The sequence below is a fragment of the Schistocerca gregaria genome, chromosome 11, assembly GCF_023897955.1.
Source record: "Schistocerca gregaria isolate iqSchGreg1 chromosome 11, iqSchGreg1.2, whole genome shotgun sequence".
NCBI classification, from domain to species: Eukaryota; Metazoa; Arthropoda; class Insecta; order Orthoptera; family Acrididae; genus Schistocerca; species Schistocerca gregaria.
Genome location: NC_064930.1, coordinates 28,734,113 through 28,748,831, shown reverse-complemented (window position 1 = coordinate 28,748,831; position 14,719 = coordinate 28,734,113). Strand labels below are relative to the sequence as shown.

Genomic DNA, 14,719 nt, shown 5'->3' with positions numbered 1-14,719 from the left:
ATGGTAACAGAAACATCCTGAACCTGTCACAAGCAAGTAATGCCCATGTTTAGGCAAAGCACTCTGTTTTTATCAAAACTGCCCCAGAGTGCATTTTGGACAAGCCCTCCACCTCCCCAAACTTGTCCTCCAAATGCTCTACAAAGAACTCAGGCTTCACCGACGTGATAGACTCCCCATCAGCTCTCGTACAGAGCAGGTAGCAGGGTGAATAAGTCTCACTGCCATCCTTAGTCTTTCACTCCTCCCATGGTGTGGCCAGGGAGGGGAATGATTTGGTGTCATACTTCTGAGCATTAAATTAAGCCCTGGAACACTTAAGAGACTGCTGGTGGCTAGCCAGAAGCAAGAGATGACGTACCACGCTTCATTGCAGGTCATCAGCCCTGATGCCACCCACTCCGACTGAAGGCCCTCCCCATGGGCACCACCCATCCTCAGCAAGGTCCATTTGGCACCATGGCCACTGCCGGGAGTCCCAATGCCCCAAGGAGATAGGCATCTACTCCTTGGAATAAGTGGGGAGTTAACAGCGCAGACATAAGCAGAGTATTCCCTGTGTTTTCAGCGGGCTATAACCAACAGGATACATGGTGGCCCCACCACAATGGACTGGCTACCATGCTGGATATTAGGTGCAAAGAAGTCCATGGCTGTCATCAGTGCAGAAGCAACACTGCATAGTGCATGGGGGAAACCACACCCAGGAATGTGTCCTCGCTCAAGAGATGGAGAATGAGCATGTCTACAATGTGACGATGAGAAAAGGAGCTAAAGATCTCAAAGCACTATGGATACGAAACTTCATGGCAGATTAAAACTGTGTGCCTGACCAAGACTCAAACTCGGGACCTTTGCCTTTCGCGGGCAAGTGCTCTACCATCTGAGCTACCGAAGCACGACTCCTGCCCAGTACTCACAGCTTTACTTCTGCCAGTATCTCGTCTCCTACCTTCCAAACTTTAAGGTCTCAAGTTCGAGTCTCGGTCGGGCACACAGTTTTAATCTGTCACGAAGTTTCATATCAGTGCACACTCCGCTGCAGAGTGAAAATTTCATTCTGGCACTATGGATGCAATGCACCATGTAAGGCACCCTTCCCCAATTGGCTCACCCTTCAGAAAAATTTGGAAATATGGCAGTCAAACCTTACAGGGGACCATCACATAAAGGCTGAAACATGTGAGACACCTTTTAGTCGCCTCTTTCTACAGGCAGGAATACTGCAGGCCTATTCTAAGCCCCAGACCCACTGGGGGATTTCACTTCTAAATGTATATATTAACTATAATTTCCACCTTTTTAGCCAGATAATTAATATATATATTCGGTCTGAAATTCAACATTTTGTAAAAGCCTTCCTTCACAACTATCTACATAGCCATGTGGTCAACGTCAGCCAGCCTATCATTAATATTTTAGCAGCAATCTTCATGCAGTCAGTGGCATTGTTCATTCAGGATTCATTAACAAAAGGTCATAAAATCACTTGAACAATCATCAAGCAATGTTCACAGAATCAGTCTACACACAGAGTTACACCTGCACAGTTATGCAATAGTCTAATGTTTATTCAAATAGATGCAGTTAAGATTGAACATTCATTCAGCATGGACTTTGGATTTCAGCCACTTGACTATAGAATTTAGACTCCACACTGTCTTTGTGGATTACTAATGTGTTATGAGATCTTGCTGATCATTGTCAATGTCACTAGCCACAATAAGTGTGCAAAATTAATTTCAGTGATACAGGCCAGAGTTGCCATAAAATGAAAATCCAAAGAAGACAAAGAAAGCTATTTCAGTTCACTGATCAGCTATCTCAAATTTCTACCTTCTTTCATTATATAAAAAGTTCTATTGTTGTCAATCAACAATAGGATTCTATTCATGCCCAAACAATTTTGCATGCACACTTAAAATCCAACATTAGTCGATTTAATATTCTTGCCTACTGCTAAAAGTATATTATTGATTACTCAAAGCACACTTTCTTTTCAGTAAACACTTAAGATTTTCCTCAAAAGGATCATTCCCATCAATTTCTGACTCAAGCCTTCTCTCAATGCTGTGCATTATCCATCAGTTTCTGACTTAAGCCTTAAGACTTCTCTCGTTATGTTGGTCCTACACTTTAATTCTTTTTCAAACTCGACAAATGACAAATACCTCATGCACACACTATTTATTAGTTTGAAATAAATCTTGTAATAAGCTACAGTACATAGAACACAATCTCTGACAATTCCTTACTTTACATGAAAGTTGTAACACAGTCCAGACCCTGTTTTAAGTTCCACCTATGAACACTGAATTTTTTACTAGGCATTTTCCCACTGGAAGTTGCCCTTCCCCTCATTTGACCTATGAATGGGCTTCAGCAAGTACGCAATACTCATGCAATAAAACACTAAATCACTGTTTGTAATGCTCGATGAATTATACAAAGACACTTCCTTATGTAAAACATAGTAATCAATCGTCTTCAACTATCCAAAAAGATCTGCTTCTCAAGTCCCTCTCCCTCTCCCTCTCCACACACAGAAACACCACAATAGTTTTTATCAAAATTAGCACCACACTGAACAGAAACAAAATGATGAACAACTGGGCAGCTCTCTATGAATATGACAATGCAGGTATTTGCTCAAGTGCTGCTTTGTTAACCATGTGTGTAAACAGATGTGAGCAAAATAGACATAAAAGTGAAAAAACTGTGTATACAATCACAACAGAAAACAAAAAGCCACCAGAGTTGCACAACTAGATGAGAAACATAAGCACAGTGCACACATAGCCGCTAATCATGAAGTATTTCAGAATAAGTAAATTTTCTTACATCTACCTTACAGACAGGCATACTGTCAAAATAATAAAAAGACATAAACCAGACTGACCTGTAGAAACTCATTTTCACACCACCATGTGAGAAAAAAATCTGTTATAGTTTTTATGCCTAATGCAGAAAAACAACCATAAACTTTGTATGATTTTTGAATAAATAAATCAAGGCCTGCATAAGTCTGAAAAAGCAGAAAAAGAGACAGGTGGTGTTTTGCATATAGTGGAGTTTAAAAACATATAGTTAATGCAACAATATGAAAAAATGTTAACGTGAGTTTCCAACCACAGAAAGTTATTTCTAAAGTTAAGAAACACCTCAATTACAAGATGAACAGTGGACCTGCATCTCTGAACAACAAAGAACAAGTTAAATATACAGACAAGAGATGTGAATCTGAGAATCTGCTGGTAAACGATCAGCTTTATTAATTACACATAGATGTCAAACATGTAGATGGAAACCCTAAAACCAACTTAACACTTATTTTTGTTGGTTCTTTTCATTTCAGATCATTCCTTTAAACTTCAACTTTTTTAGACCATTACTGTTATGTTACATCATATAAAGTACTACATAAATAGAGTTAAGAATGAAAAATACGATCATGTAGATAATAGCCACGGTAATGTTCAACCATTTTCAGACATGAGACCAAATTTCAAAAAGCAATGAATACGGAAATATATAATATGTTTGTAGTAACAGAAGGAAATAAAATACCTCTTCCTCTTCTTCCTGAAGTGTATCTTGCTCAAGAACGTGAGACAAAGTGGATGCATCAGTCTAGAACAAATGTACATCTTATAAACAAACAAGTACACAGAGAGGTACTTCATTTCAATCAGTTACATCATAGTGGACAAAATACACAAGTTTTGCTACAGTTATATTGTTTTTCTTTCTTTTGTCTTTTCTACCTTTCTTTCTCTTCCCAGGAGACCTGCCAATCATATATTTGTACACTACTTCACAAAACAGAGGTAATTTGTGGCTCAGTTCTTTTTTGTTGCAAAAAGGAAGTTTACAGTTAAACCATCCTCATACGTACAGATACGTATATCTCATCTATTCCTACACCATTCTCTGTCTGTTGCCACTACTGTGTGTGTGTGTGTGTGTGTGTGTGTGTGTGTGTGTGTGTGTGTGTGTGTGTGTGTGTGTTTTAGAGAGAGAGTTGATGTTTTATGAACATGAGTACACAAAAAAGTATTGTATACAACATATGAATACTTCCTCAATCGGACCTACCTGTGACAATATTTCTGAATGTAGGCATTAACTAACTATTAATTGTTTACCTTTCTGTATTCGGGTGACACATCAAAAACCATTGTCCAAATATGTTGAATTCTGTGAAAAAATAAACAAAATAGCTCCAAACTACAGCAAAGAAATCCTGTTGAGAATAAAGAACACCTTACAATGAAGCCTTTCAACTTAGATTTGAGTATCTGAGATTTGTCCATCAGTTTTCAAAATTCCTCTGTACACATTCTGAAAAAGAAGAAACCTGCAGATTAGTGCACACCTCTCTGTGCCACAAACATGGAAGTGTTACACAAGTGCAGACTGTTTGCACTTCCCTAAATTACCAACTAGATGATTCCTTGATATTTCAGGATGTCTCCAATCAAACAAAGTCTTCTTTTAGACAAATTGATTTCCCTAATTTGATTTAGTACTGCCTCATTAATTACCCAATTACACAGTGACTCTTCAGCATTCTCCTGTTGCACCACTTTTCACAAGCTTCTTATCCCAGCTGTTTACAATCTAAGTTTCACTTTTGTACAATGCCACACTGTGGACAAATACATTTCGAAGACTTCACATTTAAATTCATATTTACTGTTAAAAATTACGTTATCCAGAAATTCATTTCCTAACCTAATTCAATCAGTTATACAAGATTTGATTCAACTACATCCCACTCCCTTTCTTTTGCTTTTATTCATAGTCATTTAACATCATTTGAAAATATTATACATTCTGTAAAACTGTTCTTCCAATTCTGTTTCCACCTCAAACAGATTAATGAAGTCATCAGCGTATCTCAAAGATCTTATTTCTCCTCCTCAAACTATAATCCGCTTTCATAATTTCTTGTTGGGTTCCTTCACAGCTTGCTTGGATGCACAGACAGCACAGCATCAGGGATAGGCTACAATCCAGTATCAGTTTCTTTGCAGTCAAATCATGTATTACAGTAAAACCACTGCCAAAACATTTATATAAATTTACAATTGCTATGGAGATATGTTTGCTTCTTTGTGTATCTTCTAAGACAGGACATAGGATCAGTATTGTCTCCAGTGCTCGCACATCTCTCTGGATCCCAAAGTCACATTCCTCAAGGTCAGCTTCTACTATTTTCCCCTCATTCTTCTGAAAATAATCCACATCATCATTTTTCAACCCTGACTTATTGAACTGATTGTTCCATAATCTATGTGCCCGTTAGCATCCTCATCCTGTAGAATTCAATTTACACTGCTGGAAAAAAATTTCAGCACCCTAAAGGAAAATGTCATTTTATTGACAAGTAAGGTAGCAAGTAGTTGTAGGAGTATATGATGACAAATTCAGGCTAAATGAAATATATATGTTATAATAAAGGTGCCCAGTCACACCATTACAGTGTCTTGCAGCAACACAGGCATGTATTCTCGCATGCAAACAATCATAAAGGATCTGAATGACATCATGCAGTAGACTGTTCCAAGCTCTTGTGCCTTTTATTGCAATCTGGCAATGGAACAGGAGTTTTGTTAATGAAGCTAATAAACACAAGTATCTCAATTAATCTTGCTACTGCATGACAGGACTTATGTACCCTGACTAGTAGACGAGGCCATTATCATTTAACAAATGTTAAAATTTGTAAAGAGGGATATTTTATTTATTGTAATACAAGAAACCTACTTTACTTTTTGTTAGTGTAACCCATGATGCAAATCTAGTCATTATCATTTGTTATTCTGGTCATTATCATCTGCTGTTCTAGCTCCTTTGCTGTTTCACAGGGAACACAAAATCGTTTCACTACAAAAGTATATCATTTTAAAGAGTGCTAATAAAGATATTCATAAATTATCATCAGTGTTCTAATACAAGAGAGTTAATGCATAAAGTTCACAAGTATCTGTTGTATTTACAATAACTGTATTCTTGAAAAGAGGCACTATACTGATAGTTCTCAACACTTACCTAAACTTCAAACTGGCACTGATTAGGAGTCTTGCAGAGCATGATTTAAGTCATTTCACAGCTGACTAACTTTGTAAATCAGCCCTTAGCTTTAAGACATAATCACAGTGTATCATTTGCTTGTGGCTCTCAACTCTTACAAGTTGTTCAAGTGTTGCAGAGACATGATTGTGCCTGTCTCTCAAGCAGACCAGCTGCTGAATCACTCCCTGGTCACCTTATACTCCCTCACTCCAACTGCATTGTCAGGCATGACTGCAGGCCTCAGCACAGGCCAGTACATGACTGCACTACTACTGTCTTGTCCCCTGTATTAAATTGTGAGACCTCTCACAACCATCTTGAAAAGAAATTAATTATAATCTATTCTTAGTATCTAAGTACCTCATCTGCACACCCCATGATTAAATAGAAAATTGTAACAAAAAGTAAACACTGTAGTCACTACTTCCATGGAAGAGGGAAGGATGTGAAAACCATCAACAGTCTAGTAAATAACAGAGATAATTTATTACCAATTTAAATTTTTTTCTTCACATCTGGGTTTACAATCACTCTCTTGCATGACCTATGCAACAGGATGTGAGCCTAGCTGGGATTAGTTCCTGTTAGGATTGCTGACAGGTGAAGTTTAACCATATGGCATTTTTTGGCAGCTAATAGGTTGCAAGGGAAGAGAACTACACTTACTATTCACAGAGGCATGGACAGAGTAGTGATCAGGAGGAGCTCTCTCTCTCTCTCTCTCTCTACTTGACTATGATCCCAGCCTGTAGTGTCCATCACACTCTACATCTTAAGCTTTGTCCATCATTGATCGACTATATGGTCCATTTGATTGAATGGTACCTGGTATACCACCTTCAGAGCACACCCTTTGTGTCCCATATGAACATACTTTACCATTACCTCCTAATCTTTATTTTTCAGTTACATTGGACACCCATACACTTGTCCAGCCTGGTACCTGTAATAATTGGCATGAGTTAAAATAGGTTGCTACCTTTTGGTTTGTACAGGAGTCTACTAATTTCAATGTGTAAGTGCTGTGATTTGAACATTCCTCCAGCCCATGATTGTAAAAGGGTGGAGGTCGGTCCAGAACACTACGTTCAACATCTTCACCTTGTTGGCATGACTGGTGCTTGCTGCATCAGTGCATTCCACTGCTGTAGTAGAGCAAAGTTGGGTTTGCAGCCTGCTGTGGCCTGTGAGCCAACTTTTCATGTCACAACTTCATGCTACTGTGTGGCCTGTCCAAAGTGGCACACAGTCAGCCTGCCTGGTGCACACAGAAGGCAACATACTGAGGTCTTACTGTACAGCTCTGGGCCCTGAACCATGAACTGTCACTTTACACTGCTGTTTCTTCATCATAACCTGCTGTCACATGCCAGCCATTGCTGCCTGATGGTCTCAGGTTTATCACAATGGCTCTCACTGCAAAGCACCAAACAGCAGTCAGGTATCATTACTTGCTAGATGCTGCCATCAGACAGTTGTCAACCATCTCCTACCACCCCACATGCTGTCATCACTGGGGATCCATCACTGCACTGTTTTGCAGCTGTGAGGGTCACTGTTTTGCATCATGGCATGCCACTGTCTCAACTCAGTCTCAACTCACTGCATCCAATGTAAGTGTAAGTGTTGCTTAGCAATGCACTGTAGCTACTGGCATGTGATTCAAGGACATTTAGGACATCATGGCCAATAGCAAAGAAACTTTTTTTTTTGCAACTGCAGAGATCAGTAGTGATGCAGCTCTTTGCTTATTTTGCAACATTTTATTTACCTCTATGTCTTGTCTCCACTCTTGGGGTATTTTAAGTCGTTCCTTTCTAAGATGATCATTTGATAGACATTCAAACTGACATCCAGGATCTTATAGACACAAATCATGATGTGGAAACTGCAGTGTGTCCTGGCTGACCACAGCAATTTTTTAGTTTCGTCTTAATGCTACAATCTGTTCTGCCCTCTGTTATCTCTCCTGCCACTATTCGGTTAGATAAAACTTTTCTCTGCAAATGTCACTGCAATTACTGAGTGATTTAATTAACAAGGGGAAAAAATCTCAAGATTGAAGGCAATAGACAGTGAGGACCAGCACACAAAGTTTTTTTATTTTATTTTACTTTTTAGACCGAATAGTGGATAGTGGATCTTGTTGCTGAAAACAGTGGGTAGTTAAGTGTGAAGTATGACCCACCATGTAGCTGAGGAGAGCTGACACTCAAGTAATACATAGTACCTCTGTTGTAAATTTCATGTCCCCTTTGGAGGAAAAGTGTCAGAAAATCTGCCTACATTTTTACAGAAAATCTTAAATATTAGCAAAATGTGTCAATGACCTTATGACTTCCAGTTGTATGTGGCATGTCTGATGTTGTCAAGAGGCACTCTCAGGTAAGTGGAATCTGTGGATACACTGAAGAATGCTGATCGCTTCAATGTGCTTGCTAAGGGGTTATCAGAGAGATATTTACCTCTGGAAAAGGTCAAGAGATGTTTTTGAAACATTTGCCGACCACATTCACACATTTTCATGCTGTACTTATGGGGATGGTTTAATAAGTCTGGTAAAATTCTGTGAAAAAAATGTAACATTTTTGTTGCGCCTTCATGGTTGGTAAACTTGATTATTCAAAGGATCGTACAGAGAACTTCAACATTGTTCAGCATACAATTCATGTTGACACTTGTCTAAATTGCTCTTTCAGTGGTTTTACGGCATCCTAAAGTGGAGAAAACTGAATTTCATGGTGTTATCAAACATTATCATTTGAAAACTGGACTGCCACAAATCAGTACAGAAGTGGATGAAGTTTACACACACAACCCCATCATAGAAGACTACTTTATTTTGGATTGATGAATTTAAACATGGTCGGAGAAGCACCAAAGCACTCAAGCCATCCAGTTGAGGTTGGTACAAAGAAAACCATTGACAAAATCCATTATACGTAAATGCAAGACCACCAAGTTAAAATTCATGAGATTCTTGAGACTCTAGACATTTCAACTGAGCGAGTGCATAACATATTGCATAGTGAATGTGATGGGTGCCACAATTGCTGACAGTTAACCAATAGTGAATCTGGCACATATTTCAACACAATGTCTGGCAATGTTCAGTCACAACCTGCAAAACATTTTGTACTGATTTGTGACTGTTGAGGAAACCTGGAGCTATCATTAGGCACCAGAGTCAAAATGGCAATCAAGGCAATGGACAAAGACTGGTGAAAGTGCACCAAAGAGGCAAAGACCATTCTGTCAACTGGTATCATTGATGGTTACTGTGCTTTGGGATCCCCAAAGAATAATCCTCATTGATAACTTGGAAAAATGCATATCCATAACTGGATCTCATTATGCTTCATTGTTTGATTGTCTTAAATGCACTGGCTGAAAAAAGAGCAAGGTTAACATGCAAAAAAGCGTTCTTTTGCCAGGATAATGCAACATCCCACACATCAGCAATAACAATGGCAGAAGTGCATGAATTGGACTTCAAACTGGTTCCACATCCATCTTATTCATCAGACTTTGGCTAGCTGGGAAGAAACTTTCATCAAATGAGTTAGTGATAGTTGCAGTTAAGAAGTATTTTGCACATTTTGATACAAACTATTTTTATGATGGAATGAAAAAGGTAGGGCAAAAAAGAATGTGAGTTGTTTATGAAACAAACAGACTTATCAGACCACCCTTGTACACCCTGGGGTCTTATAGAACTAGAAATGAGGTGTTGCTAGAGGAAGCAGAGGCATGATCTCTTGATGTATTTATCAATGGAATATATCCAAAAATTGTAGTCAGAGTAGAGGTGATGTCACCTCATTTTTGCATGTGACAATTTTTTTTGTGTTGCTAAATGATGTGTCTGTTCATTTCGTTTCTTTTCATCCCTGAAGCAATGGGGGTGAACTGTAGGTGATTCAAGTGGCTGGGTCATACCATTCCTATTAGTCATGCTCCCTGTTGCATCTTTTATGCAAAGATAAGCCACTCAGTACCAATTGTTGCTAGTCGTGGATTCAACTGATCCAATTCTGGGGAGGATCGAAAAGTTTCACAAGGAAACCACGTGCCCAATAAAGCCAGTTAAACCATTTAAGTTTCTTGGATTGTATATGTAAACATTGGAGGGAAACTTCTAAAGATTCTGGTGGGCACACACACTCCTGTGAGCATGTCATTTGTATTCCCTGGTGATAAGCTAGTGCTGAAGACAATTCACTGCCACATTAGTGGACTGGGGTTAGAGCTTAGCCTATACATCTATTGGAAATCAGCCATGTTTAGATAACAAGTAACAAATGGAAGTATAATTCTGGGATGAAGGCTCTCAAAAATGAGGTCAGGATTTTAATGATATCGGTGTTGTGCACCACCTTCAGAGCATTGTTGATTTCAGATCACAAACAACCGAGTTCAGTTATGCAATCAACCATTTTCGCAGTGACACCATTATGATGACACAAGGAACTCAGGAAAAGCTGTCTACCAAATTTTTCACTGAATCATGTATTTTAGTATTAAAGGCCAGCACACCAGAAACCACACGTAGCAGTATGGGAAGAATTCTCTGGGAGGCATCCAAGAGCCTAACAAGAATGAAGTTTTATATCATCTCTGGATTAATGCCAAACAAGGCCTATGTGCAGTTGAAAACGTAGGTGAGAAATGTGTGTCCCTATTTGCATGGATGATTTTGGGCTAAAAGATTTTGTGATTACATGTGGAACAATACTGGCCAGTTTACAAGTAATGGCAGATAATGTCCATCCTCTGATAGGAGTAATACAATTTTAGGAAGGTTTGAAGCAGAAGTTGTTGCCAATGTAAGAAGTGTACACTATCACACTAACCCTTCCAATTCAGTTGCAAGAGAAATTGTCAAATTTGGTAGAATCAGAGAGGAGCCTTCTACATTTAGCCTTAGAGGAATTTGCATGGCTACATGGAGAACGGTAGTGCTTGCCAAACACAGATTTAACATATCATGAAATCCTGACTCAGAATGCAAGATCAATAGTAAAAAAAGCCCAATCACATTCTCAATCATTTGCAACCAGTCATGGAACAAAGTAGCCAGCAGCAACTAGACGTTGGAATTATGGCCATGTTATGTTCAGGAATACATTAATAGTAAAAAGACTTATTGTCTTTGTGCAGGCATGTGAACAGTGAATAGAGTGACCACTACTGATCCACATCTACTGTCTCATACTGATGAAACAGTTGACTGACTGGAAAACAGTAAGTGTTACACTGCACTTTATATCAAGTCTTGTTACCATCAGGTTTTCATGGTACCTTATCTCAACACAGGTCTAAAGCAGTGTCAGTTTAGCCTTTGGGGTTATGAGTATCCTAGAATGCCTTTTGGTTTGTGAATTACATCCACTACTTTCCAACAGTTTACAGATTCATTATTGTGGGGATGCACTCTCTGCCAAATAAAATAATATGGCTTGCAGAATACAGATGCAGAAGAGAAAGAAAACCAAGATGAAACAGGAAATATGATACTCTGAGATGGATTTGAAAGGGCACTAAAATACCAAAATCAGAACAAGGTATCTGAAGTAGATGGCACTCTCTAAGAGTTACTGAGGTAATTGGAAAAGCCAACCATGAGAAAACTATTGCTGGCTGGAACATTTTTCTCAAAATCTCAGGGGAATTAACTTCAGACTTCAAGAGGAACTTCACAACTCCAATTCCAAAGGAAACAGGTGTAAATATTACAGACCAATCAGTTTAATGAGCCAAGATTCCAAAATACTGATACAAATTACTTATATAAGAATGGAAAATCTGACAGAAGCCAACCATGGGGAATTCAATTTGGTTTATGTTGAATGAAAATGAGGTAATTCTCACTCTGATTTTTCTTTGAACGTAGGCTGAACTAGGGTAATATGTTTATAGTGTTTCTTGATTAAGAGTGAATTTTTCACAATGCTGGCTGGAATATTTTTCTCAAAATCTCAAGATAGTACAAATAAAGCACAGGAAGCAAAAGTTTTTAACAAACTTGTACAGAAAGCAAGCTACAGTCACAACAGTTGGAGGAAACGAAAGGGAAGTAGCAGTTGAAAAGACAGTGAGACTGGATTGCAAACTGTCACACATATTATTCAGGCAGCATGTTAATCAGATGGTAAAGGAAACCAAGGGCAAATTCAGAAAGGGAATTAACGTTCACATAGAAGGTCTGATGTCTGCTCATGACACCATATTTCTGTCAAGAGCTGGTAAAAGACTTGGAATGCAATCAATAGCATCTTGAAAATATGCTTTAAGACAAAAATAAAAAAGTAAAACAAGGGTAATGGAATGCAGACTGAACTCAGTCATGGAATAAAATTAGATATGGGAATTAAATCAGAAAATGAGACATTAAAAGTAGTTCAGTTTTTCTATTAAAGCTGCAAAATGACGACGACTTAAGTAGAGAGGATAGAAAATTTAGTCAGGCAGCAACAAAGATAGCTTTCTGGAAAACAGAAATGTGTTGCTATCTTATATGATTTAAGTGTCAAGACGGTTTTCATGAAGGGATTTGTCTTGCATGAAGCCTTATATGGAATTGAAGTGTGGACAACAAATACTTTGAAAAAAAAAGAGAGAACAATAGAACCTTTTGCGATATGGTGTAACAGAATACTGCTGAAGATTAAATGGTTACATTGAGTAACTAATGAAAAAGTAGTTAACAGAATAGGCAACAAAGTAATGAATGCTACAATTTGGCTAAAAGAACCACTCAGATGACAGGGAAAATCCTTGGGCACCTATGGTAATTTGGTAATGGAGGGAAGTTTAGGGTTAGATAGGGGTTGGGGGGGGGGGGGGGGGGTTAAAGATAGTAGAGAGAGACTCAGGCATGAATATAGTAAGAAGGTTCAAACAGATGCAGGTTGTTGTTGTAATCCAGAGATGAGCAGATTTGCAGAGGATAGACTGGGGTGAAGAACTGTATCCCACAGTCTTTGGGCTGAAGACCACAAGAACAACAGATAAGTTAGAAAAGCACTAAACGTCAGTAACTTCCTAAGGTTTGTGGAATTGAGAGAGGAATAGTGCAAAACTTAAAGATAATCTACAGAAAACTATCAAATTTTGCAACCAAAACTCTTTTCCCAGCCAGAACTTTACCAGTAATAATACCTGTACCACATGTTATGCCACTCTCTTTCAAAAACAACTTAGGTGTCATGCCAAAAGCTCCTGTTCTGGCATGGTAGCAAGCTTCTTTACCAGCTATAGTATCTAGCAGCCTGCTGCCATTACTGGACCATTGTCAATGTAGACTGGTAGGAGATCCAGGCTACTGTAGTGGTGACCCGGTTAACACCAGGCCAGGGCCTCGCACTGCACCACTTCCACAGTCCACATGACAAAAAGTGATGTCCTCTCATAACAGAACCATGTCGAGAGGCCTTAAATACCACCTACCCCAGCCATGCAGTATCTGTTGTCAAGCACAATCTACAGTGATCACTAGTGCTTCCCCAATATTGCACCAGAGTCAGTCATCTTGTCTCAAGTAGAGCTAGATGCACCCTCCACTACCTACAGATCTATGAGGTATATCTAATCCTGATGCTACTGGGAGCTGAAATGGTGCCTCCCAGTTGGCACATATTTTTGGCCGACGACAACTGATTCCAAAACACCTTCTGTGGATACTCAGTTCGAAGTTCAGATATGAGTGCCTTCTGCACTGTATCCACTTAAGCAATTGGCTGGTTGCCGTCTTTGCACCTCAGTGTGTGACCAGCCTAGATTGGAGCTCGATGCTACTGTGTGCTTGGCATCAGCAGGTCTGATGCAGTCTCTTGCCTCCAAACCATGCTGACTGTTTCCTGCAGCTAACTGTATGGCGTGACATCTCCAGGTTGGTGGCCATCTCCTGCTGCCATGTGCTGAGCTAAGCAAGCACTGCAATCCAGGGTCCATGTGCACAACTAGGTTGATGACTAATATACCTGTATGAAATCTGCAAAACAAATTATGTTTTTTTACTGAAACTTCCTGGTAGACTAAAATTGTGAGCAGGGCAGAGACTCGAAATCAGGACCTTTTCTTTTCACAGGCAAGAGCACTGCTGACAGAGCTACTCCAACATGATTCACAACCTGTCCTCACAACTTTACTTCCACCAGTTCCTCATCTCCCATTTTCCAAATATGATGGAAGTTCTTCTTGAGGAAAGGACACTGTGGAGACCCAGATTTCACATCAGTGCACACTCCACTGTAGAGTGAAAAATTCTTCCCATGGCATGTGGCTAAGCTGTGTCTCTGCAACATCCTTTCTTCCAGAAATACTAGTCCTGCATTCAAAGGAGAACTTCTGTGAAATTAGGTAGGCAGGAGATGAGGTACTGGCAGAAGTAAAGCTGTGAGGATGGGTCATGAGTCGTATTTTGGTACCTCAGTCTGTATAGCACTTGCCTGAGAAAGACAAAGGTCCTGTGTCAAACTTCTGGTTCAGTACACAGTTTTAATCTGCCAGGAAGATTCATATCAGCACACACCCTGCTGCTGAGTGAAAAATTCATAATGGCAGGTTGTTATTTTCACTGCCTGTATGATTCCATGACAGCTGAGGAACTGGTTCTTCATACTTGCTGCCCTGTCTACCA

General features: G+C 39.2%; 1 protein-coding gene across 1 annotated transcript in view; it reads right to left on the bottom strand.

The window, feature by feature from the left end:
* Positions 1–14,719, bottom strand: part of LOC126295242 (uncharacterized) — a 148,596-nt gene that overhangs the window by 69,929 nt on the left and 63,948 nt on the right. The window contains exon 6 of the mRNA XM_049987598.1: positions 3,568–3,630. Coding sequence (XP_049843555.1) covers positions 3,568–3,630 — 63 coding nt within the window. The remainder of the gene's footprint in view (positions 1–3,567; positions 3,631–14,719) is intronic.